General features: G+C 42.8%; 1 protein-coding gene across 5 annotated transcripts in view; it reads left to right on the top strand.

Moving 5' to 3' along the window:
• Positions 1–25722, top strand: part of ATE1 (arginyltransferase 1) — a 183678-nt gene that overhangs the window by 1057 nt on the left and 156899 nt on the right. For 3 of the 5 annotated variants that reach the window (XM_025396388.1, XM_025396385.1, XM_025396387.1), the window contains exons 2-5: positions 2829–2892; positions 5057–5119; positions 13738–13841; positions 16760–17005. In XM_025396388.1, the coding sequence (XP_025252173.1) occupies positions 2829–2892; positions 5057–5119; positions 13738–13841; positions 16760–17005 (477 nt within the window). The remainder of the gene's footprint in view (positions 1–2828; positions 2893–5056; positions 5120–13737; positions 13842–16759; positions 17006–25722) is intronic. The other 2 variants (XM_025396390.1, XM_025396389.1) reach the window with 2 other exon arrangements.

The following is a 25722-nucleotide window of genomic DNA, read 5'->3' as shown; positions in this document are numbered from 1 at the left end:
AGACGCGGTGCAGAAGGAGCTGTGGGTGTGCACACAGGTGCCGGTCTTGTGTGAATCAGACGTCCCTGGACGAATGTACAGGATGAGCCCCTTGCATCTCTGGGTTTAAAAAAAAAAAAAGACAAGAAACTGGTGACCGCGGTCGCTACCGGCGAGAGATTGTCCTGATCTGTTTGAAATTTTTACCATTTGCTTATGTGCCGTGTGTTTCCTCCACCCACCCCGACGACAGCAAAGCCAGCCCACAAGTTTGTTTGGTTTTTCCATCGTGATTCAGATTTCTTGGGGGGAGATTCGTTGTTGGTAAACAAAACATCGTGTTTATTTCTTCTCTTACCATGCATTGGACAATATAGAATGTCCAATCTATTATTTTAGTAGAACAGTCTAGCTTTGTGGAAAACGAGATTTGCATGAAAACACACAGGCATTTTTCATGAAAAAGGTATAAGTGGGGAATAATTTGGTCGATAACGGTGTGTGCATTTACTCCTTCATTAAAAGTGTTTATTAAGTGCTTCTTGTGGGCAGCGGTCTTGTGTAGACAGTTATGCAATCATTAGAAGTGAGGATTATGAAGACTAAATGGAAAAATGCTTCCAGTTTGGAGTTAAACGGAGGAAATCAACAGGATGCAAATGACTTATGCGACATGATTACAGTTCTGAAAGGAAGAAGGCCCGGAAGCACACCAAATAGTGACAGTGGTAATACGGCCTTAGAGTGATATGGATTTCTACTTTCTTTTTTTCAGAATTTTTGTATTTTGGCTATAATATTTATAAAATCAATAAGTTACATTAAACGTGCCTAAAATTAATGTTTTAATAGGTCATTACTTATTTTTTCCCAGTAATTGTGGTAAGAGGAAATTGGCTAACATAAATGTCTTGTGTTTCACATTTTGTCGAAGAAACCTGCCTGCAGCCTTTCCATCAAGAGAAAATAATAATCAATTTCTAGTATCTCGATTTTAATTTTAATACTGTTTATTATGGGGCATCTACTTACTTGGTAGGTGAGTTTTATTTTTTTATTTACAGATGATGAAATTGAGGCTCATTGGGTAACTCCTTAGTGTCAGTGAGTGCCTGCCAGGTTTCCGGATATTTCTGTTGGACTCCAGTGTCATGCTTTTCCCACTATATCCTGCTCTATCAAGCCTGTCTCTATCTTTACATATCTCTGATGTGATTTACTGTTTACAAAAGGGAAAAATCCATTTATTTATTTATGTATTTATTTATTTTGAGACGGAGTTTCACTTTTGTTGCCCAGCCTGGAGTACAGTGGCGTGATCTAGGCTCACCGTGACCGCTGCCTCCCAGGTTAAAGGGATTCTCCTGCCTCAGCCTCCCGAGTAGCTGTGATTACAGGTGTCTGCCACCACGCCCAGCTACTTTTTTTGTATTTTTAGTGGAGACGGGTTTCACCATATTGGCCAGGCTTGGTCTTGATCTCCTGACCTCAGGTGATCCACCCACCTCGGCCTCCCAAAGTGCTGGGATTACAGACATGAGCCACCGTAAGCAGCCCATTTCTTTTTTAACTTTAGTTTTGTTTGTTTGTTTGTTTGTTTGTTTTTTAAAGAGACAGGGTTTTGCTCCTTCGCTCAGGGTGGAGTGCAGTGGTGCGTTCATGGCTTACTGCAGCCTCAAATCTCGAATTCCTGGCCTCAAGCCTTCTCCCACCTCAGCCTCCCAAGTAGCTGGGAGCATAGGCACAGGCCACAAAGCCTGATTAATTATTATCATTATTTATTTTTTGTGGAAAAGGAGACTTGCTGTGTTGCCCAGGCTGGTCTTGAACTCCTGACCTCAAGTTATCTTCCACGTTGGCCTTCCAAAGTGATGGGATTATAGGCTTGAGCCACCATCTCATGAAGCCTTAACTTTAGTTCTGATATGCCTTTAAATGTTTCCTCATAGACTTCGTTTTTTTCCGTGGTTGTGTAATTATTCCATCATGTCGACAACATCATAGCCCCTGTAATCATCTTCCTGTTCCTTGGCATTTGAGCTACTTTTAGTTCTTACACTTAGAAGGAATATTGTTACATGCTTTTCTCCAATTTTTAATGTTCAAGACTGTACCGTAAATATATACCTATATATAAATCAGGAGAACTAATAAGTACAAAACATTCTGTTAAGTTTTCTGAAGAGACCAGTATGTTAAATCATTGGGGATATTATTAAACTTTGAAGGTCTGATGCAGTCGAATTGCAGTGAGGACCTAAATTTATGATGTCATAGAGACTATTGACTAATTCTCAAATAAATATAATGACTTTGATGTGTTTTATTGAATTAAAGTATATATAATGTCATTTTTTATTTGTGCTGTATGTATGCCAAACTAACAGATGTGAAGTATGTACAAACTTTTCATTTATCCAATATGACAATTTGAGTGTTTTCGAATTTTAACCTAAACACTCTTTTTCTTTTTTTTTTTGAGACGGAATCTTACTCCGTCGCCAGGGCTGGAGTGCAGTGGCATGATCTCGGCTCACTGCAATCTCCACCTCCCAGGTTCATGTGATTCTCCTGCCTCAGCCTCCTGAGTAGCTGGGATTACAGGCACCTGCCACTATACCCAGCTAAATTTTTGTATTTTTAGTAGAGACGGGGTTTCACCATGTTGGCCAGGCTGGTCTCGAACTCCTGACCTCGTGATTTGCCTGCCTCGGCCTCCCAAAGTGCTGGGATTACAGGCATGAGCCACCATGCCCAGCCAAACACTCCTATTTTAAAAAAATCACACTTTGAATTTAAAAAAGAAAAATGTTACTGTGCCGTAATTAACACACTACTTATTTTTTCAGGCATGTGGGCACATTCCATGACAGTACAGGATTATCAGGATCTCATAGACCGAGGATGGCGAAGGTAAAGCTTCCAGATACAAAGAGACTTCCTACGGTTACTCAGGTTCTTGAAAAATACAGCATGCCTTTAGAATGCTTTCCTGTTGTTGGAAAGAGGTTTAAGAAAATTTTTATTATATTCTTTGTGTAGTGATTTTTTTCTCTTTTAAAAAACTTTATTAGAAAAATGTCAAATATCTATAAAAGCAGAGAGTGCATTAGAATGCACCTCAGGTACCTATCACTAAGCTTCAGCAGTTATTAACATTCTGCCAATAATGTTTGATTCTCCTGCTCATCCTTTTAATAATTTAACAGCAAATTGCATCAGTAGGTTATTATGACATTTTTCCTATCAATAGATCGGCAATAAGTATGTGTCTCTAAGAGAGGTCTTTTTTTCTTTTTAACTTATCCACAATGCTATATCTCACCTTACAAAATTAACAAAAATTCTTCGATGTTACCTGTTACCTACTTTTTATTAGATTTTCTAGATTGTCTCAAAAATGTCTTCTTTAACAGTTAGTTTATTTGAATAAGGATTTCCTTAAAGTCCGCACATGGCCTGTTTTGAGTAGTTATTTTTATGTGGATGATTTTTAAGTAACTCTCAGGTAAAGTTCCTTGTGTAAATATAAGTAATAGTAAATACAATATGCTAATACTCGCCAAAGACGTGGGATTGGGAGCACCAGCTGAAACATCACAACTTTCCTTAAACTTAATAATGAGATTCAAAAGGTAGACTTAGGTCAGATTTTAAAGGGCTTTGTATGCCATGATAAGGAACTTTTTTTTCTTTTTTAGAGACGAGGTCTCACTCTGTTGCCCAGGCTAGAGTACAGTGGCATCATCATGGCTCACTGTAACCCCGAATTCCCACACTCAAGTGATCCTCTTACCTCAGCCTCTGCACTTTCTAGGACTACTGGTGTGCATCACAACACCTGGCTAATTTTTCAGTTTTTTGTAAGATCTTGCTTTGTTGCCCATGCTGGTCTCGACCACCTGGTTGCAAGTGTTCTTCCAGCTTAGCTTTTCAAAGTGTTGGGATTATAGGTATGAACGTATAATGCCTGGCCAGAACTTTTCTTTTTTTTTTTTTTTTTTTTTTTTGAGACGGAGTCTTGCTCTGTCACCCAGGCTGGAGTGCAGTGGCCGGATCTCAGCTCACTGCAAGCTCCACCTCCCGGGCTTACGCCATTCTCCTGCCTCAGCCTCCCGAGTAGCTGGGACTACAGGCGCCCGCCACCTCGCCCGGCTAAGTTTTTGTATTTTTAGTAGAGACAGGGTTTCACTGTGTTAGCCAGGATGGTGTCGATCTCCTGACCTCGTGATCCGCCCGTCTCGGCCTCCCAAAGTGCTGGGATTACAGGCTTGAGCCACCGCGCCCGGCCCTGGCCAGAACTTTTAAAAGGTAGAAGGCAGTCATAGAAGGATTTTATGGTAAGAGAAATGTGATGGAATTTGTTTTAGAAAAGATTGTTCAAATGGCTGAGAGGTATTTGAGGGGGTGGTCAGAGAGGCAGGAAGATGAGTTCAGAGGTTATTGCGCTATCTAGATGTGCGATGATGAGGACTGTCACCTTAGTGGCAATGGTGATAGAGAAGAGGGGACAATTAAAGATAGGGTTTAAAGTGGGGGAAAGCTTGCTGGCAGGATATAGAGGTGAATTCCAGGGAGGAGTCTAAAATGACTCCCAGCTTTCTGACTTGAGAACAGAATGAACAGTTCTGTTACTACCATAGACCTGGAATGCACGGAAAGAACCGGCTTGGTTTTGGGTAGTCTGTGCTGGTGCATGTGGAATACCCAAATGTGGTTGTTACAGGCAGCACATATATGAGTCCCACAGCATCGTGGGCATTTCTCTCATTCCCCTCGTGGTATTGAGGATTGGTGGCAGGTAAAGGCAGAGCAGGAGTGGCAGATGCTGGTGAGAGGGTAACTGAGATGATTGACCTTGGGGGACTCGAGTAAAGCTTTGGGAAATAAAAGGCAGAGTTCTAAAGTTTGGTACATGCACTTTGAAGATTATTTGGCTTATGAATAGTACTTAAACCTACATACATTTCTACAATATTGATTAGATTTTTTACACTTAATTTAATGCTCCTGTGCTAGGCTGTTTTGGTACAAGTGAAAAATATATGACCTTAACAAACTGTTTTTATAATTTTAGAAGTGGAAAATATGTGTACAAACCTGTCATGAATCAAACATGTTGTCCTCAGTACACAATAAGGTAAGAATTTTAATTAGCCGAAAGAGGATTTATAATGTGAAGATTGTGTATAATTTTTTAGTATTCTCTTGTGCTTTTTTAATGTTTATTTCCGCTCTAGGTAGATGTCCTTTAAAAGGAAGAGTAAATGAGTTATGTCTTCTCTTCATACTGATGCTGTATTTATGTGCTGATCAGTAGTTTTTAGTAATATTCTTTGATTGGTTCAGATATAAATATGATGTGAAAAAAATACCCTCTTAATTTAGCAGTCTTGTCAATGAATGCCAGGAAATACTGGGAAAATGTTGGTAAATATTCACATTTCTTTTGGATGTTAAATATTATAGGACTTAGCTTAGGATTTTCTACATTCTGGTATATTGCTTGACACAGTGCTTGTGTTCAAGCAATACTACAGGCTCCTATGAATTACTTGGTAGGCTCATGTTCCCATGTTGTGGGATTCGGGAGGACGAGAGAGACCTGGGGTTAAAACAGGAGAATCTTTATTGAGTACACTCAGGCCCATCTGACTCAATGTCCAAAAGACTGGGCCCGGAACAAAGACTTTTATACACACTTCACAAAAGGGGGTGGGCTAGCTTGAAGCAAGCTTACAGTGGCGTGAAAGCAGGGATACAGAGGCAGGACAAACTCAGGATTACACATGACCATTGCCAAGCAACCCAGATGTCCGTGATCTAGGTTTGCCTGGCCTTATCCCATAATCTTCACTATGGTGCCCAGGCAGCTGTAGTTCAGGCCTACTCAGGCTTCTCATGACATTTGTTGTACTTCTCAGATAAAACAGAATACTTGAAGTCACTGGTTACAGAGAACAGGAATTTATAAACTCATTCCATAAAACAAAGGAAAATTTGTTTTTTCTTCTCCCTATGTCCAGTGCTGGGAGAATCTCCAGAGCACATTAGATAATATTATCAAGGCTTTTCCTGGATCTGGGCTGTGCCTGTTGCTGCCTCTGGGACAAGTCAACCTAATAAAGGAAAGCTTATTTATCTTTCTTTTTACTTTTATTTTTCTTTAATTTCCCACCTCACTCACTTATAAGTGGGAGCTAAATCTTGGGTGCTTGGACATAAAGATGGCAAAAGTAGAAGCCGGAGACTGCTAGAGGAGGAGGGAGGGCGCGAGCTAAAGATTGAAAAACCAACTTGGGTATGACGATCAGTACCTGGGTGGTGGGATCATCCATATTGCAAACCTCAGCATCATGCAATATATCCAGGTCACCAGCCTGTACCTGTACCCCCTGAATCTAAAGTAAAAGTTGAAAAAAAATTAATTGGAAGGGAGAGGGCTTAAATTTAATCTGCCACCTGCACTTAGAGTTCAGTTTTTTTTTTTTTTTTTTTTGAGACGGAGTCTCGTACTGCTGCCTGGGCTAGAGTGCAATGGCGTCATCTCGGCCCACTGCAACCTCTGCCTCCTGGGTTCAAGTGACTCTCCTGCCTCAGCCTCCCGAGTAGCTGGGATTACAGGTGCCTGCCACCACGCCCGGCTAATTTTTTGTATTTTTAGTAGAGATGGAGTTTCACTATGTTGGCCAGGCTGGTCTTGAACTACTGACCTCATGATCCACCCGCCTCTGCCTCCCAAAGTGCTGGTATTACAGGCGTGAGCCACTGCGCCCAGCCCGGAGTCCAGTTAATTGGAAGGGAGAGGGCTTAAATTTAATCTGCCACCTGCACTTAGAGTTCAGTTTAAGTTTCTTAAATGGGAAACTTAAACCAAAGTCTGTTTTCCTACAGAGTCTTTGTTGGATTTTTTCATAATCTTTTGGATTTTCCATGTATCTTCTCATCTCACCCTAACACAGAAGAATCTTCTCTCTTACTCTGTTTATAAGGTCATCATCACCTTTTTCTTCTTTTTTCTTTTCTTTTTTGAGACAGGGTCTTGCTCAGGCTGGAATGCAGTAGCACAACGGTGGCTCACTGCAGCCTGCCTGCCAGGCTCAAGTGATCCTCCCACCTCAGCCTCCCAAGTAGCTAGGACTGTACATACCACCAGGCCTGGCAAATTAAATTTTTTTTTTCTTTTTTTTAGTAGAGAAGGGGTCTTGCCGTGTTTCCTAGGCTGATCTCACCATGTTTCCTAGGCAGATCTCGCCACTTTTCCTAGGCTGATTTCCAACTCCGAGGCTCAAAGGAGCCTTCTGCCTCAGCCTTGCAAAGTGCTGGGATTATAGGTGTGAGCTACTGCACCTGAACCTTTTTTTTGATAGAAAATGTGAAAAGTGCATTAACATTTTGAGGTATGTATTTGCCTCCAATTTCAATGTGTATATATACTCATAAAATTAAAAGACAGTTTTACTTTAAGAAATGAAAAATTAAAAATCAAATAGTTTTTTATCCATTACTTTTTTGTTTGGTCCTCAAAGCTATCTCCCTTGGTTGCTCTTAACTTATTTTTGGGTTGCAAACCATTCTGAGAATTTGATGAGAGCCAGCCTCCTGCCCAAAGGCATGTAGACAAAAATATGTAATATTTTGCATATCCTCCCCACCGAGACTGAGTCTTGCTGTGCCGCCCAGGCTGGAGTGCAGTGGTGTGATCTTAGCTCACTGCGGTGTCCACCTCCTGAGTTCTAGCAATGCTCCTGCCTTAGCCACCCGAGTAGCTGGGACTACAGGTACTCGCCACTAGGCCTGGTTAGTTTTTGTATTTTTAGTAGAGACGGGGTTTCACCATGTTGGCCAGGCTAGTCTCAAACTCGTGATCTACCCACCTCAAAGTGCTGGGATTACAGGCGTGAGCCACTATGCCCAGAACATTTTGCCTGTTAATTTTAGGATGATCGAAGACTCTCAAAGGTTCACTGATCCTTGATTAGGAGCCTTCTCTCTCTCTTTTTTTTTTTTTGAGATAGAATCTTGCTCTGTTGCCCAGGCTGGAGTGCAGTGGCTGGCGCTATCTCAGCTCGCTGCAACTTCTGCCTCCCAGGTTCAAGTGATTCTCCTGCCTCAGCCTTCAGACTAGCTGGGATTACAGGTGTGCACCACCACACCTGGCTAATTTTTTTGTTATTTTTAGTAGAGACGGGTTTCGCCATGTTGGCTAAGCTGGTCTCAAACTCCTGACCTCAGGTGATCTGCCTGCCTCAGCCCCCCAAAGTGCTGGTGTGTCCAGAGTTGGATCCTTCTGTTGGGTTCTTGGTCTTGCTGACTTCAAGAATGAAGCCACAGACCTTCGCAGTGAGTGTTACAACTCTTAAAGGTGGCGCAGACTCAGTGAGCAGCAGTGAGATTTATTGTGAAGCGCGAAAGAACAAAGCTTCCACAGCGTGGAAGAGGACCCGAATGGGTTGCTGCTGCTGGTTGGGGTGGCCAGCTTTTATTTCGTTATTTGTCCCTGCCCATGTCCTGCTGATTGGTCCATTTTACAGAGTGCTGATTGGTCCATTTTTCAAACCTCTAGCTAGGCCCAGAGCGCTGATTGGTGCGTTTTACAAAATCCTCTAGCTAGCTACAGAGTGTCGATTGGTGCATTTTACAATCCTAGCTACAGCGGGCTGATTGGTGCATTTTACAATCCTCTTGTGAGTCAGAAAAGTTCTTCAAGTCCCCACCCAACCCAGAAGTCCAGCTGGCTTCACATCTCACTGGGATTACAGGCATGAGCCACCACACTCGGCCAGGAGCCTTCTTTTTTACCTAACTGGCTGTTGGGTTGGCAGAGGATGAGAAAAATGGGGTCTGGTTTGCTGACACCATGTCATTACACAAAGAATAGAATGACAGAGTATCTTGTGCTGTCCTCTTTCAGCTTTCGTGGTTATAAAGAGAAGGTATCGTCTAAGGCAGAAGTCATTTGTCTTCAATTAGCAATTTATTGGATTATGGACAGGATTCTATTCATAAGTTTGAAGTTGATTGGCTTAATCTATGATCAGAAAAGGGTGACTTGGAATGGTTAGAGAAAAAAGAATCTAAATTGTGTTTGGTGCCTGTTACATGGAAAGCACTATTCTAAGTATATTGCCTTTATAAAAGGGGATTCAGTTAGCATTGCGAAACAAGTAGTTATGTGATTTTTGCAATTTACCTGGCATCAAATGTTTCCTGAATTGCTTCTCTTTGTAATTTCATTATACATCATCTTCTTTTTGTTTTTTGTTTTTTGAGACAGAATCTTCCTTAGTCGCCCAGGCTGGAGTGCAGTGGCATGATCTCTGCTCACTGCAACCTCTGCCTCCCAGGTTCAAGTGATTCTTCTGCCTCAGCCTCCCGAGTAGCTGGGACTACAGGTGCATGTCACCATGCCCGGCTAATTTTTGTATTTTTAGTGGAGACAGGGTTTCACCATATTGGCCAGGCTGGTCTGGAACTCCTGACCTCAGGATCCGCCTGCCTCAGCCTCCCAAAGTGCTGGGCTTACAGGCGTGAGCCACCAGGCCCAGCCACATCATCTTATGGAGTCATTTTCCATATTTAGTCTTCTGGTTATTTTTACCTTGTATATAACAGTAGTTACAGTGAGAGCTTAGATAAAGGAGAGGGGCTTATAGCTAACAGCTTAGCTTCTTGTTAGTCAGAAGTTAGAGACTCTCTAGTATGTATGTGTAAATGAGGATGAACTTTTCTGGCTATGATTTTTTTTTTTAAGTTTTTTATTTTTATCAGAATTACATATGCTCATAAAGTGTCAAGTTGCAATAAAACTTGTTTTAGAAAAAGCAGTCCCCCAGACCCCCCTTTCCCATTTCCTTTTCCCCCTTGGCAGTCATCTTGAAACATTTTAACTAATTCTTTTGGTTTTTCATCTCCCTGTCTTTAAGCAACATGCTTGTATGATTGTAACACTTGCTTTTTTTTGTTTTTCTGTTTGTTTTTTCCATTATTTCCAGGCTTCTCTCTGTGGAAGATAAGGATTTAGTTTTCTCTTATTCCTGTTTCCCTGCCACATTCAAGCTCCCTTTTGTCCCCATCCCCAGCTTTCCATTTAGAAGTCGTGTAATTTTGGGCAGATGTATTCACATCCATTGTAACTGTAAATATACTTCACAACTGAGTCATGGCGGGTACTATGATTACTTTTCCTGCACAAGTTTTTGTTCTCCTTGGAGTTACTAATTATCTTTTTTGTTTGCACAGTCTATATAACTAGGACCAGATTATCTTGAAAATAAACCCCAGTTATGTAAGTTTCTTCTTAGTATGTTTAAACGCACCAAGTGCTATGATCGCTTTTATCTACTTGAGAAAAGTCCCTTGTGGAGCCTTCTGACCTGCTTGATCTGAACAGGGTACCCCTACACCTGAAGCATCACAGTCAGCCTGGGCTTTTTTTTTTTTTTTTTTTTTTTTTTTTTTGAGACCGAGTTTTGCTCTTGTCGTCTAGGCTGGAGTGTACTGGCGCAATCTCAGTTCACTGCAACCTCCGCCTCCTGGGCTCAAGTGATTCTCCTGCCGCAGCCTCCTGAGTAGCTGGAATTACAGGCGCCCACCACTATGCCTGGCTAATTTTTGTATTTTTAGTAGAGATGGGGTTTCATCCTGTTGACCAGGCTGGTCTCGAACTCCTGACCTGATGTGATCCACCCACCTCGGCCTCCCAAAGTGCAGGGATTATAGGCGTGAGCCACCATGCACGGCCTGGGCTATTCTTTTTACTGTCATCTTGGGGATTTTTTTTTTTTTTTTTTTGGAGATGGAGTCTCGCTCTGTGGCCCAGGCTGGAGTGCAGTGGCGCGATCTCGGCTCACTGCACTGTCTGCCTCCCAGATTCAAGTGATTCGCCTGCCTTAGCCTCCCGAGTAGCTGGGACTATAGGCGTATGCCACCATGCCTGGCTAATTTTTTGTATTTTTAGTAGAGACAGGGTTTCACCGTGTTGGCCAGGATGGTCTCAATCTCCTGACCTCGTGATCCACCCGCCTCAGCCTCCCCAAAGTGCTGGGATTACAAGCGTGAGCCACCGTGCCCGGCCTGGGGATTCTTTTTAGCACCTGAGTTGGAAACCCTTCTGTCTTGGATTATTCCCTTATTTTAGTGAAGCACATCTTCTAATAGAAAAAGTGCATAAGGGGTACATATTTGAGTTCTTGTGTGTCTGCAAACTTTGATTCACTGCTCAAACTTTACTTTAGTTTGGGAGGATACCACTGCTGAGAAGTGCAGTGGTATTCTGATTCTCATACCTTTATCTGAGACGTATTCTTTCTCTTTGGAAGCATTCCTTTTTGTTGTTGTTGTTTGTTTTTTGTTTTTTGAGATGGAGTCTCGCTCTGTTGCCCAGGCTGGAGTGCAGTGGTATGATCTCTGCTCACTACAAGCTCTGCCTCTTGGGTTCACGCCATTCTCCTGCCTCAGCCTCCCAAGTAGCTGGGACTATAGGCGCCCGCCACCACACCCAGCTAATTTTTTGTATTTTTTTTTTTTTTTTTGAGACGGAGTCTGGCTCTGTCGTCCAGGCTGGAGTGCAGTGGCCGGATCTCAGCTCACTGCAAGCTCCGCCTCCCGGATTCACGCCATTCTCCTGCCTCAGCCTCCCGAGTAGCTGGGACTACAGGCGCCCGCCACCTCGCCCGGCTAGTTTTTGTATTTTTTAGTAGAGACGGGGTTTCACCGTGTTAGCCAGGATGGTCTCGATCTCCTGACCTTGTGATTCGCCCGTCTCGGCCTCCCAAAGTGCTGGGATTACAGGCTTGAGCCACCGCGCCCGGCCCCAATTTTTTGTATTTTTAGTAGAGACGAGTTTCACCGTGTTAGCCAAGATGGTCTCCATCTCCTGACCTTGTGATCTGCCCACCTCAGCCTCCCAAAGTGCTGGGATTACAGGCATGAGCCACTGTGCCCTGCCGAAGCTTTTCTTTTCTTTTCTTTTTCTTTTTTTTTTTTTTTTTTGAGACGGAGTCTCACTCTGTTGCCTAGCCTCTCTTTGGAAGCTTTTCTATCCTCTGTTCTTACATTTCATAGTCAGTTTGGCTGTGTGTCTGTTTTAATCCATCACAGACGAACTGGAGGGGCCCTTCTTATCTGGGGGCTCGTCCCATCTTATCCTTTAGTTCAGGGAAATTTTCTTAAATTTTTTGTTCTATCTTTTCACCTCCATTTTCTTCTTTTTTAAATGCCTTTATTTAGCTTTTGGACCTTTTAAACTGGTCTCTGACTTTACCTTTTGTCTTCAGTTTTTCATCTTTTTTTGCAGAATCTTCTGGGAGGTTTCTTCAACTTTAAGTTTTCAGGTCTTCTACTTAATTTTTACATTTCTCCTGTCATATTTTTACTTCTGAAGGTCTTTTTGTTCTCTGACTCTTGTTTGTTTGTTTAATAACACCTTGTTATTTTATGGCTCTGGTGGCTTAATAAACAAGATCTTTCTAAGGATTTTTTTAAAAGGTTCTCTTCTTTCTGCCATGGTCTGTTTCCTCCAAGTGACTCTCTCCAGTTTGTTTGGTACCTATCTTTTCAGTGGAGGCTCTCCTCGAGTGTCTGGTGATTAGGACTTTTCAGGGTTCCATTGGAAATTCCATGTCCCTGGTGGGTGTTGTTTTTTGTGGGTCTTGGGTATTTCTCGGCCTTGTGTACTGTGGGTGATCTGGCGGGGCTGTTCTGTTGGGGAATCCCTGATGTTAGTATTTTTAGGTCTGATCACGTTCTGGAGAGAAAGTGTTACATAACCTGCTGCTGTTCTGGAGCTGGATTGATGATCTCAACATGTACTGTGTACACTTTCATTTAAGCCGTTCTCAGTAGTACCCCTGCTTTCAGCTGTGGCTTGCATCCGTCCTGTAAGAGGCTCTTTGTTACTCTTTCCTGAAAGTTTGCAGTTTTCTGCTGGGTTGAGTAGGGAGTCGTCTAGTCATCTGCGGGTGGGAGAGGGGATCTGGTGTCTATCCTAACTGCTTCGAAAACGAGACTTTGAAGGGATCTTTCTATTTTTAGACATACTTTCACTCATATTTCCAGAGCTATGAGGTGTCACCAGTCCCTTATACTTTTAAGGGTAATATAGAGAAAATTGGCTTTTTGTTTTGTTTTTTTCCACTGTTGACCTAGGATTCAACTTTCTTTGGTCTGTTAAAGCAGCATTGCTTTGTACATCTGTTTTCAAGCTTCTAACACTTCTCTCCTTCTCTTTTTTCTAGTGTTTTATGTCTTTCTCTTTTTTTTGGGGGAAAAAAAAAAAACTCTTGCTGGGAGCCCAGGTGGCTCATGCATGTAATCCCAGCACTTTGGGAGGCCGAGGCAGGTGGATCACGAGGTCAGGAGTTCGAGACCAGCCTGACCAACATGACGAAACCGTGTCTCTACTAAAAATACAAAAATTAGCCAGGTGTGATGGCGCACGCCTGTCATCCCAGCTACTTAGGAGGCTGAGGCAGGAGAATCACTTGAACCTGGGAGGTGGAGGTTGCAGTGAGCCAAGATACCGCAACTGTACTCCAGTCTGGGCGACAGAGTGAGACTCTACCTCAAAAGAAAAAAGAAGTCTCTTAACTCTAGTCTTAGTGTGATGTGGGCTGGGATTAGAGGCTACATTAAGCCCCATCTTTAACCAGAAATCTCGGGCATGAGATGGTCTCATTGTACTAGGTGATATCCAGAACTGATTTCATTTCTTCAAGGTTTGAGTTCACTTTTTAAATATTTATTTTGCTTTCCTAGGTGCCAACCTTTACAGTTTCAGCCTTCAAAATCTCACAAGAAGGTTTTGAAAAAAATGTTGAAATTCCTGGCTAAAGGGGAGGTTCCCAAAGGAAGTTGTGAGGGTAAGATGGGCTGGGTCTAAAAACGATTTACTGTCTGTCTTTGCAACAGTCCCACTTTCAGTCATCTTAGATAGAGGAAGGGTCATTAATACAGTCATGTACTACTATGATGACAGCAACTACTATTAGCACTGCTATTACTGTTACCATCGGCCCCCAAGTCAAGGTACAGGGAATATATCAGAAGAGTTTAGCTTGGAAAGAATATTGAGGATTATGTTAAAGATGTGATTTCTTGGAGTTTATCAACCAGAATGCTTTGATGACTCATCTTTCTTGATCCTAATACTATCTTTATCAAGTAAATAGAAAGTGCCATTGTCTCTCAAGAAGCAAGTGCTTACGTGTAGCTTGTACAAGATTCCCCTGTTCCTTTTAATGCTGAATAAAGATCAGCTTTTCTGTTTAAATAAGGCTTTACTTCAGTAAATTATACTGTTTGAAATCCTCTTATCTGTGTGATCAGTTTTGAATTGTGAGTGACTTTGCTAAAAGATAATAGCATGTATTTAACTTTAGTTACACATGATTTGCTTTTTTTTCTTAGTCTTTTTCCCAGTTTTGGTTTTATTTCTTTAAATTTTCTTACTGGGTCCAGGCGTGGTGGCTCACGCCTGTAATCCCAGCACTTTGGGAGGCCGAGGCAGGCGGATCACGAGGTCAGAAGATCGAGACCATCCTGGCTAAGATGGTGAAACCCTGTCTCTACTAAAAATACAACAAATTAGCTGGGTGTGGTAGCAGGTGCCTGTAGTCCCAGCTACTTGGGAGGCTGAGGCAGGAGAATCGCTAGAACTCAGGAGGCGGAGGTTGCAGTGAGCCGAGATTGCGCCACCGCACTCCAGCGTGGGCGACAGAGCGAGACTCCGTCTTAAAAAAAAAAAACAAGAAACAAAAAACCGAGCTTGGTGGTGCACTCTTGTAGTCCCAGCTACTCGGGAGGCTGAGGCACAAGAATCAGGGAGGTCAAGGCTGCAGTGAGCCAAGATTGTGCTCCAGCCTAGGTGACAGCAAGACTCTGTCTCCACCAAAAAAATAAAAGGGAATTAGGTTCTGAGTTGGAAAAATGAACATGGAGACATGGAGATGAGCACTGAAGATGCTGTCCATTTGTAAATTGGTGGTTGCCTTTTTTTTTTTTGGAGACGGAGTCTTGCCCTGTCACCAAGGCTGGAGTGCAATGGCTCAGTCTCGACTCACTGCAACACTCCACCTCCCGGGTTCAAGGCATTCTCCTGTCTCCGCCTCCCAAGTAGCTGGGACCATAGGCGTCTGCCACCACGTCTGGCTAATTTTTTTGTATTTTTAGTAGAGACGAGGTTTCACTGTGTTGGCCAGGCTGGTCTCGAACTCCTGACCTCATGAACTGCCTACCTTGCCCTCACAAAGTGCTGGGATTACAGGCGTGAGCCACCACGTCTGGCCGCCTCTCTTTCTTATGTAGTGTTTATATTTGGTTCTTTATTTGACTTGTTATAGGCTTCTGAATTATCTGTGCCTGGAACTTATCTTAGGAGTGATGAGCTCATTAGGGTAAAGGAATAAACAACTTATGACAAAAATATACCAAAATGCAATAACTAAAAAAAAGATAAAAGTCTGTTTCTTTCGGAGCCAGGTGCGGTGGCTCATGCCTGTAGTCCCAGCACTTTGAGAGGTTAAGGTAGGCAGATCACGAGGTCAGGAGATTGAGACCATCCTGGCTTACACGGTGAAACCCTGTCTCTTCTAACAATACAAAGAATGAGCCGGGCTTGGCCGGGCACAGTGGCTCACGCCTGTAATCCCAGCACTTTGGGAGGCCGAGGTGGGTGGATCACGAGGTCAGGAGATCGAGACCATCCTGGCTAACACGGTGAAACCCCATCTGTACTAAAAATGCAAAAAATTAGCGGGGCGTGGTGGCGGGCGCCTGTGGTCCCAGCTGCTTGGGATGCTGAGGTAGGAAGGAGAATGGCGTGAATCTGGGAGGTGGAGCTTGCAGTGAGCCGAGGTCGCGCCCCTGCAACCCAGCCTGGATGACAGAGGGAGACTCCGTCTCCAAAAAAAAAAAAAAAAAAATTAGCCAGGCATGATGGTGGGCGCCTGTAGTCCCAGCTACTGGGGAGGGTGATTCAGGAGAATGGCGAGAACCCGGGAGGTGGAGGATGAAACTGCACTCCATCCTGGGCGACAGAGCAAGATTCTCTACTGGGGAGGGTGATTCAGGAGAATGGCGAGAACCCGGGAGGCGGACGATGAAACTGCACTCCATCCTGGGCGACAGAGCAAGATTCTGTCTCAAAAAACAAACAAAAAAGTCTGTTTCTTTCCTCACATAACAGTTCAGTGTGGGTTTTCTAGGTTGGCATACAACTCTGCTCCCCACCAGCCATTGTGGGCTTTTCTTTAACATGTGATTTCCCAGGTTGCTCTGGTTTTTACTAATCCAGCCACTGGGGGAAGGGTAGAAGTTCTAGAAGTTCAGGGTTACAAATTTCCTTTAAAACTAGTGAGGCACAGTTGGATGTATCAGTTGTGTTATGTTCCATTGGCAGGAGCTTGATGACCATTTGTAAATGGTCACCCCCACCATTGGCAGGGGACTGGCAGTACATTCCCCTGCTAGGGTGCCACAGTTTGTTTTTTTTCATTTATTGTAGAGATAGTGTCTCACTATGTTGCCCAGGCAGGTCTTAAAGTCCTGGCTTCAAGCAGTCCTCCTGTGTTGGCCTCCCAAAGAGCTGGGATTATAGGCATGAACCACCATGCCCAGCTGTGCTAGTCTTAAGTGCACCTCTCTTATTTTGGAGGATGAGAATGGATTTGGTGGACAGATAGTAATTCTGCTACAGTGGATAATAGGGGCATTGTGTTTCTGTTTTTACCTTAACTGTGTCAACCCAGCTGATGGATTTTTAATTTCTTCTTATTTGTAGATGAGCCCATGGACTCCACAATGGATGATGGTGTTGCTGGTGACTTTGCATTGATAAATAAATTGGATATACAGTGTGATCTTAAGACGCTCAGTGATGATGTCAAAGAGAGTTTAGAGAGTGAAGGAAAAAATTCAAAGAAAGAAGAACCTCATGAATTACTTCAGTCACAAGATTCCGTAGGAGAGAAGTTGGGCTCTGGTGAACCATCACATTCAGTTAAAGTTCACACAGTTCCTAAGCCAGGTAGTAAAGATTTTTGATAACAAGTCCTATTCACTGCTTTGCTTTTTGCTGAGTCATTTCAAACCCTGGGCCTTTCCATCAGCCAAAAGGATGATTTAGTCATGCAATCTGTAAAACAGAAGCCTGCTTTATTTATTGTTGCCAGAATTAGAGGGACAAATCATGCCTTTTGTAAACTGCTGTGCTTAAAAAGCCTGAAACAATAGCCTTATCCCTAAATACAGATATTTTCAAAGAGTTCCATTTCTTTTTACTACTTTAGGGCCTTACAGGGTTGAGAATCAAATTTTTCTCAGTGAAAAGGAGTGATAAACATTCTTACTTTAGGATTAAGTGAGACAACATTAATTATCGGTATTATGTCCAAAATACATTATAAAATTCTTCAGTTTATCATTAAATTTTTTAATGTAATTTTAGTACATTTTAGTTTTAAAAAGTCCACATTTTGATGTTTAACTTTGCATTTAATCAGGTAAGATTTTTTTTTTATGTTATTACTTATACAAGAATTAGCCTTCAAAAGTTTATCCAGTATTAAATGAGTGTAATATGTGTGTATGACTCTTCCAAAATTATTTCATAAAATGTGAAGTTGAATGGTTATTAGTTTATTAGATGGTGTCAGTTTTTGAATTAGTTCTTATATTTATGCAAAATGATCCAAGGGAAAGATTTTTAGTACTATTTTAGTTTTTCTTGTCTAAACTATGTTACACATGTTAAAGTAGAGAAAATTCTCCATTTGCAATTTTATTGAATAGTTTTTTACGTAAGGTTTTCATTAAGTTGATTTTGATCTGAGATTTCATCCTAATTAATACTAATAGTTCAATAAAATATTTATTTTTTAATTTGAGAGAGGGTCTTGCTCTGCTGCCTAGACTGGAGTGAAGTGGCGTCATCATAGCTCACTGCAGCCTTGAGCTCCTGGGGCCAAGTGATCCTCTTGCCTTAGGTTCCTGAGTAGGTAGGAATACAGGAGCTTGTCACCATGCCTAGCTATTTTAAAGTTTTTTGTAGAGACAGGGTCTCACTATATTACCCAAGCTGGTCTCCAACCCTTCACCTCAAGTTATCCTCCAACCCTGGCCTCCCAAAGTCCCGAGATTACAGGCGTGAGCCACTGTGCCCAGCCTCCAGTGAAATATTTTGAATAATTTAGACAGTTTGTTTCAGCTATTTCTCTCGTGCGTGTGGGGTCAATTCTTTTATTATTTTTTAATAAAATTACTTATAGTTTGTCAAATTTTAAAAATCTTCATTATTCAAACATAGATGAGCATAGATTGAATAGTGTAATCGACTTCCATGTACTCCACCTGCATTTGAAACAATTACTGACTCATGTCATAGCCATCTTGTTTCGTCTAGTTCCCCCTTCCAAAATTATATGGAAGCAAATCCCAGACATTGTGCCATCCTGTATTTCAGAATACATTTCTAAAAGATAAGAACTTTAAAAAAACATATTCACAATACCATTATTATACTTGAATAAAATTTCTTAATGGCATTGAATAGTGTTCAAATTCCAAGTTTTTTTTTTTTTTTTTTTTTTTTTTTGAGATGGAGTCTTGCTCTGTCACCCAGGCTGGAGTACAGTGGCGCGATCTCAGCTCACTGCAAGCTCCGCCTCCCGGGTTCACGCCTTTCTCCTGCCTCAGCCTCCCGAGTAGCTGGGACTACAGGCGCCCGCCACCTCGCCTGGCTAGTTTTTGTATTTTTTAGTAGAGACGGGGTTTCACTGTGTTAGCCAGGATGGTCTCGATCTCCTGACCTTGTGATCCACCCGTCTCGGCCTCCCAAAGTGCTGGGATTACAGGCTTGAGAAAATTCCAAGTTTTAAACATTTATTTTTGCCAGGATCCAGATAATGTCCACGTATTGTGATTGTTGATACATTCAAAAAATCTCTTGGCGAGGCGTGGTGGCCTACACCTATAATCCCAGCACTGTGGGAGACCGACGACGCAGGTAGATTGCTTGAGCCCAGGAGTTCGAGACCAGCCTGGACAATATGGCGAAACCTGTCTGTGCTAGAAATACAAAATATTAGCCAGGTGTTATGGTGCATGCCTGTAGTCCTATGTACTTGGGAGGCTGAGGTGGGAGGATCACCTGAGCTTGGGAAGTTGAGGCTGCAGTGAGCTGAGATCATGCCTCTGCACTCCAGTCTGGGTGACGAGAATGAGACCCTGTCTCAAAAAAACTACAGTAAAGATCTCTTTTGTTTTAGAGGTTCCGCTTCCATCATTCCTCAGCTGGGTTGTCTGTCTTGGGTTGTTTGTTCCACTTCCTGTATCTGACAGGTTACGTTTGCGGTTTAACATGTTCCTCTGCCTGCTTATAAATTGATGGTTAGATATAGAGCCTTGATCGGATTCTGTGCTAAATTTTCTTTTGTTTATTTTTTTGCAGCGGGGCAGGGGGCCAAGTCTTAATCAGATTTGAGTTTGAATTATTTGAGGATGGGTGAGATTACTTCATGGGTGTTAGAGTGGTCTTTCAGGAGACGTGTAATGTCTGGGTGCTTCTCTTTTCGTTAGTGCTAATAGTCAGGGATGATCCATGCTTCAATTCATTCATTTCTTCATTTCCAGGCTGGCGGGACTGCTTCCATAAAGAGAGTCTTCCCCTTATCTGTTTGTTTCTCATAAAAACCCATAGCAAAGGCAGGATGCATTGTTTTTTTGAAAGAGTCTCACTCTGTCGCCTAGGCTGGAGTGCAGTGGTGTGGTCTTGGCTCACTGCAACCTCTGCCTCCCGGGTTCAAGCGATTCTCCTGCCTCAGCCTCCAGAGTAGCTAGGATTATAGGTGCGTGTCACCACGCCTAGCTAATTTTGTGTATTTTTAGTAGAGACGGGGTTTAGCCATATTGGCCAGGCTGGTCTTGAACTCCTGACCTCAGGTGATCCACCTGCCTTGGCCTTGCAAAGTACTGGAATTACAAGAGTGAGCCACTGCACCCGGCTGGCAGGATACATTCTCGATTCCTTCTTTTTATTTACCATTTTTCAAAATAACATCTAACAGTGACCAGTTAGTTTTCTTTTTGGTACCATTGGGAACTCATGGATCTGAACATACTGCTGTTGCAATCTGTTGCTCCTCTGAGAGCTTCTTTAAGTTGACTTTTGAGTCCTTTCGACGTAATCCTGGTAGTCTTTGACAGCTTCCTTGCTATTTGGCATGATATTATGCTCCTGGATCATCTTATACAGGCATTTCGAGAGGTTGTGGTTCCTTTTAGTGGGAAATGGTATTTGGAGATCACACACTAGATTAGGAGTGCACATTATTGCTGCTGGCTTGGTCATTGTTTTCTAGGCTTTGTTGGCGAACAGACCTATGAGGTTATGAGTTCATACTGATACTTCCAATTCAAATTCAGGACTATAGCATTCTAATCTTTTATGAGACGGAGTCTCGCTCTGTTGCCCAGGCTGGAGTGCAGTAGTGCCATCTTTGCTCACCACAAGCTCCGCCTCCTGGGTTCATGCCATTCTCCTGCCTCAGCCTCCCAAGTAGCTGGGACTACAGGCGCCTGCCACCACGCCCGGCTAATTTTTTGTATTTTTAGTAAAGACGGGATTTCACTGTGTTAGCCAGGATAATCTCGACTTCCTGACCTCGTGATCCACCTGCCTTGGCCTCCCAAAGTGCTGGGATTACAGACGTGAGCCACTGTGCCTGGCTGCATTTTAGTCTTTTTCTTTATTTTTATTTTTTTGACACAGAGTCTTGCTTTGTTGCCCAGGCTGGAGTGCAATGGCGTGATCTCGGCTCACTGCAACCTCTGCCTCCCGGGTTTGAGTGATTCTCCTACCTCAGCCTCCTGAATAGCTGGGAGTACAGGTGTGCACCACCACACCTGGCTAATTTTTGTACTTTTAGGTACTTTTAGTAGAGATGGAGTTTTGCCATGTTGTTCAGGCTGGTCTCGAACTCCTGGCCTCAAGTGATCCACCTGCCTCAGGTTCCCAAAGTGCTGGGATTATAGGCATGAGCCACCGTGCCTGGCCATACATTTTTATCTTTTTCTTTCTTTTTTTTTTTTTGATGTTTGTAGTTTCTTCTACACTGAGAAACCTAGTTCTTGAGAACACTGAGGATGGTAGAATTAGGTTAGAATATCACACATTAACCTTTTGCTTTTTCCCATATTACACAGTTTTAGAATAACAACCTTACTTCTAGCAGTACGGTTAGTGAAACATTAAAAACTGTTTTTGCAGGGTTTTTCTTTCCCCCCTTAAGATATCTTTCACTAAAAATCTGAGACCATTTTAAAATCCTTGGATTTTAGCCAGGCTCAGTGGCTCCCACCTATAATCCCAGCACTTTAGGAGGCCGAGACAGGCGGATCACCTGAGGTCAGGAGTTCGAGACCAGCCTGGCCAGCATGGTGAAACCCCATCTCCACTAAAAATACAAAAATTAGCTGGGAGTGGAGGTGCATGTCTGCAATCCCAGCTCCTCAGGAGGCCGAGGCAGGAGAATTGCTTGAAACCGGGGGGGCAGAGGTTGTAGTGAGCTGAGATCTTAACACTGTACTCCAGCCTGGGTGACAGAGTGAGGCTCCATCTCAAACAAACAAACAAATAAACAAACACAACACCCTGGATTGTTTTTTTTTTTGGAACCTGCAAAAGCAAACCTGCATTTCCTTTTTAATTTTTTGTTGTTGTTGAGACAGGGTCTTTTTCTGTCTCCCAGGCTGGAGTGTGGTGACACGATCAGGACTCACTGTAGCCTTGACCTCCTGGGCTCAAGCAATTTTCTCACCTCAGCCACTGGAGTGCTTGGGACTACCAGTGCATGACACTACACTTGGCTAATTTTTTGTATTTTTAGTAGAAATGGGGTTTTGCCATGTTCAGGCTGGTGTTGAACTCCTGGACTCAAGTGATCTGCCTGCATCAGCCTCCCAAAGTGTTGGGATTATGGGCGTGAGCCACCACACCTGGCCTAAAAACGTTGATTTGTAGAGATGAGGTCTTGCTATGTTGCCCAGGCTGGTCTGGAACTCCTGTGCTTAAGGAGTCCTCTCACCTTGGCCTTCCAAAGTGCTGGAATTTACAGACATGAGCCACTGTGGCTAGCTTGCATTTCCATTTTAATTTAAAAAATATTACAAGTCTGTTCCCTTGGACTTAATTAGAAATTATGTAGGTCTCCTAAACTCTATTCAAATCACCTGGAACTAATCTCGAATTCTTGAGTTGCTTTGAACCTCTGTGGGTGCAGGGTTTGGTATAATGTACTGATTTTACACTGATGATCTATTTCCATTCTGTTGAAGGAATTTAGTGAACTGGGAGATCTGTATCCCCTAATATGCTGAAATCCTACTTTTTTTTGGAGACAGAGTCTTGCTCTGTTGCCTAGGCTGGAGTGCAGTGGTGTGATCTCAGTTCACTGCAGCCTTCACCTCCTGGGTTTGAGCAGTTCTCCTGCTTCAGGTTCCCAAGTAGCTGGGACTACACGTGCACACCAACCCTCTCGGCTGATTTTTTGTATTTTTAGTAGAGACAGGATTTCACTGTGTTGGCCAGGTTGGTCTCAAACCCCTGACCTCAGGTCATCCGCCCGTCTCGGCCTTCCAAATGCTGGGATTACAGGCGTGAGCCACTGAATCCTGCCTGAAATCCTACTTTCCATTGCAGTAACATAGTATATAAATGTAGAGCAAAACAATCATGAGAAGGCTTACCTAGTCCGGTGACTTAGTTAGTGTAAAGATGATACAGGTAGTCAGTCCTGCATAAAAATACTGAAAATGTGTGTTTCTTAGATCATGTTAGTTTTAAATTTGCTTATAATTTTATAACTTCTGTAGGGAATATAATTTTCAGTATAGGAAATGGAAAGTTTTGAAAATTACTATTTATGGAATTTTATATAGGTAAAACATTATTCTAGATGTTGGTAATACAAATAATAGCTAATAATAGTTAGCCCTAAATGAATGGTAGTTGATTTTTTATGAGCTGCACAGGTATTAACTCATTTAATCCTCACAGGAATGCTGTAGGTAGGATTGGTTTTTGTCTTTCTTGTACAGACAGGGAAACTTGTTCAAGGTCATCTAGCGAAGTGACAGAGCCTGGTCCATGACCTCAGGCAGCTTGTGTCGGAGTGTGTGTGCTCAGAGCAAATTTGAGAAAACACACAGTTTGTGGTCCAAGAAAAGTAATTCTGTTAGGCAGTAAAGTAATAGTTACAGAAATGTTCTTTTGTTACCTGGTTCAGACTTATATAACCTAGGCTTACTCAAAGTCGTTTTTTAAAAAAGTAAACTTTATTTTTAGTTAGAAAACATTAATGAAGTTGTGAGATAGTCTGAAATGTTTGTGAACTCACTACTTTCTCATCAGATTGGTTTTCATTTGGTGAGCTTATGGTCTCAGGCAAATCCTTTAACTACTCTAGGTTTTGATTTTCTTCTCTCTAAAAACTGAATTTGTTGGTTTTATAAACCTTCTTTTTGTTGACTTTCATATGGTTTGTGAATACCCTGTTTTGGGATTTTTTTTTTTTTTTTTTTTTTTGAGACGGAGTCTCGCTCTGTCACCTAGGCTGGAGTGCTGTGGCGCAATCTCAGCTCACTGCAACCTCCGCCTGTTGGGTTCAAGCAATTCTCCTGCCTCAGCCTCCTAAGTGGCTGGGACTACAGGCGTGCGCCACCATGCCTGGCTAATTTTTTTTTTATATTTAGTAGAGACGGGATTTCACTGTGTTAGCCAGGATGGTCTCCATCTCCTGACCTTGTGATCTGCCTGCCTCGGCCTTCCAAAGTGCTGGGATTACAGGTGTGAGCCACCCCACCCGGCTGTTTTGGGATCTTAAACAGCTTATTTCTTTAATATCTTCTAAAAAATTACTAGCGTAATGTTTGTTGTTGGAAAATTCAGCCAGGCGCAGTAGCTCACGCCTGTAATCCCAGCACTTTGGGAGGCCAAGGCGGGTGGATCACGAGGTCAGGAGTTTGAGACCAGCCTGACCAGCATGGTGAAACTCCGTCTCTACTAAAAATACAAAAAATTAACCAGGCATGGTGGCGCGCACATGTAGTCCCAGCTACTAAGGAGGTTGAGGCAGGAGAATTGCTTGAACCCGGTAGGTGGAGGTTGCAGTTAGCTGCGATCGTGCCACTGCACACCAGCCTGGGTGACAGAGTGAGACTCCGTCTCAAAAAAAAAAACAAAACACCACAAAATTTGGAGAAAAGATAACACTACTAAAAAGGGAAATTCTCTATCTGTTTCTGAAACAAAGTAAAATGACTTGTCACCATGGTGTCGTCTTCCCAGGTTTTTTTCTAAGTATTTTTATTTAGTTTATAATAGTAAAAAGTTTTTTTTTTTTTTTTTTTTTTTTTTTTTTTTTTTTTTTGAGACGGAGTCTCGCTCTGTCGCCCAGGCTGGAGTGTAGTGGCCAGATCTCGGCTCACTGCAAGCTCCGCCTCCCGGGTTTACGCCATTCTCCTGCCTCAGCCTCCCGAGTAGCGGGGACTACAGGCGCCCGCCACCTCGCCCGGCTAGTTTTTTGTATTTTTTAGTAGAGACAGGGTTTCACCGTGTCAGCCAGGATGGTCTCGATCTCCTGACCTCGTGATCCGCCCGTCTTGGCCTCCCAAAGTGCTGAGATTACAGGCTTGAGCCACCGCGCCCGGCCAAAAGTTTTTTATTTTAAAGGGTTGTCAGTTTGATATTTGGTCTTTTAATTAGAACAAAACTCTGATTGACTACAACTGAACTAATGAGACCCAAATACCTGCAGTGTTTGGATAAAGACACAGATACCTTTAACTAAGCAAGGATTCCTTTTTTGTTTTTTGAGACAGAGTCTCACTCTGTCACCCAGGCTGCAGTGCAGTAGTGCCATTTCAGCTCAGCACAACCTCTGCCTCCCTGGTTCAAGCAATTCTAATGTCTCAGCCTCCTGAGTAGCTGGGATTACAGGTGTGTGCTACCACACTTGGCTAATTTTTGTATTTTTAGTAGAAATGGGGTTTCACCACGGTGACCAGGCTGGTCTCGAACTTCCAACCTCAGGTGATCTGCCTGCCTTTGCCTCCCAAAGTGCTAGAATTACAGGTGTGCGAGGATTCTTTTAATTTATAAAAACCTGTCAGAGTTTGTGCTGGGATCAGTATTCCTTTACACCTGGTTCTTAAGTATTTATGTTACCAGTGCTTTCAGAGAAATGTCCCTCAGAAATGTTGGGCAGAGATATCAGTGTCCTTTTAATGCAGAAGGTACTTTGATTTGATTGGATGAATGTGTTTTTGTTTTTTTTAAAAGATTTTCAGGCTGGGCGTGGTGGCTCACGCCTGTAACCTCAGCACTTAGGGAGGCCAAGGGGGAGTGGATCACAAGGTCAGGAGTTCGAGACCAGTCTGGCCAACATGGTGAAACCCCATCTCTTCTAAAAATACAAAAAATTAGCTGGACATGGTGGCGCACGCCTGTAGTCCTAGCTACTCGGGAGGTTGAGGCAGGAGAATCGCTTGAACCAGCGAGGCAGAGGTTGCAGTGAGCCGAGATCACGCCATTGCACTCCAGCCTGAGTGACAGAGCAAGACTCTGTCTCAAAAAAAAGGTAAAAAAGATTTTCAGCGGTAAGAGCTGCCTTGGAAAGTTTCTGTGCTATTTACTTTCTCTAGCAACTCTCACTTCTTTTTTTTTTTTTTTTTTTTTTTTTTGAGGGG

Source organism: Theropithecus gelada, chromosome 9 (assembly GCF_003255815.1).
Source record: "Theropithecus gelada isolate Dixy chromosome 9, Tgel_1.0, whole genome shotgun sequence".
In the NCBI taxonomy this organism is placed as follows: Eukaryota; Metazoa; Chordata; class Mammalia; order Primates; family Cercopithecidae; genus Theropithecus; species Theropithecus gelada.
Note: the sequence above shows the minus strand (reverse complement) of the source record. Positions and strands in the feature narration are given on the sequence as shown.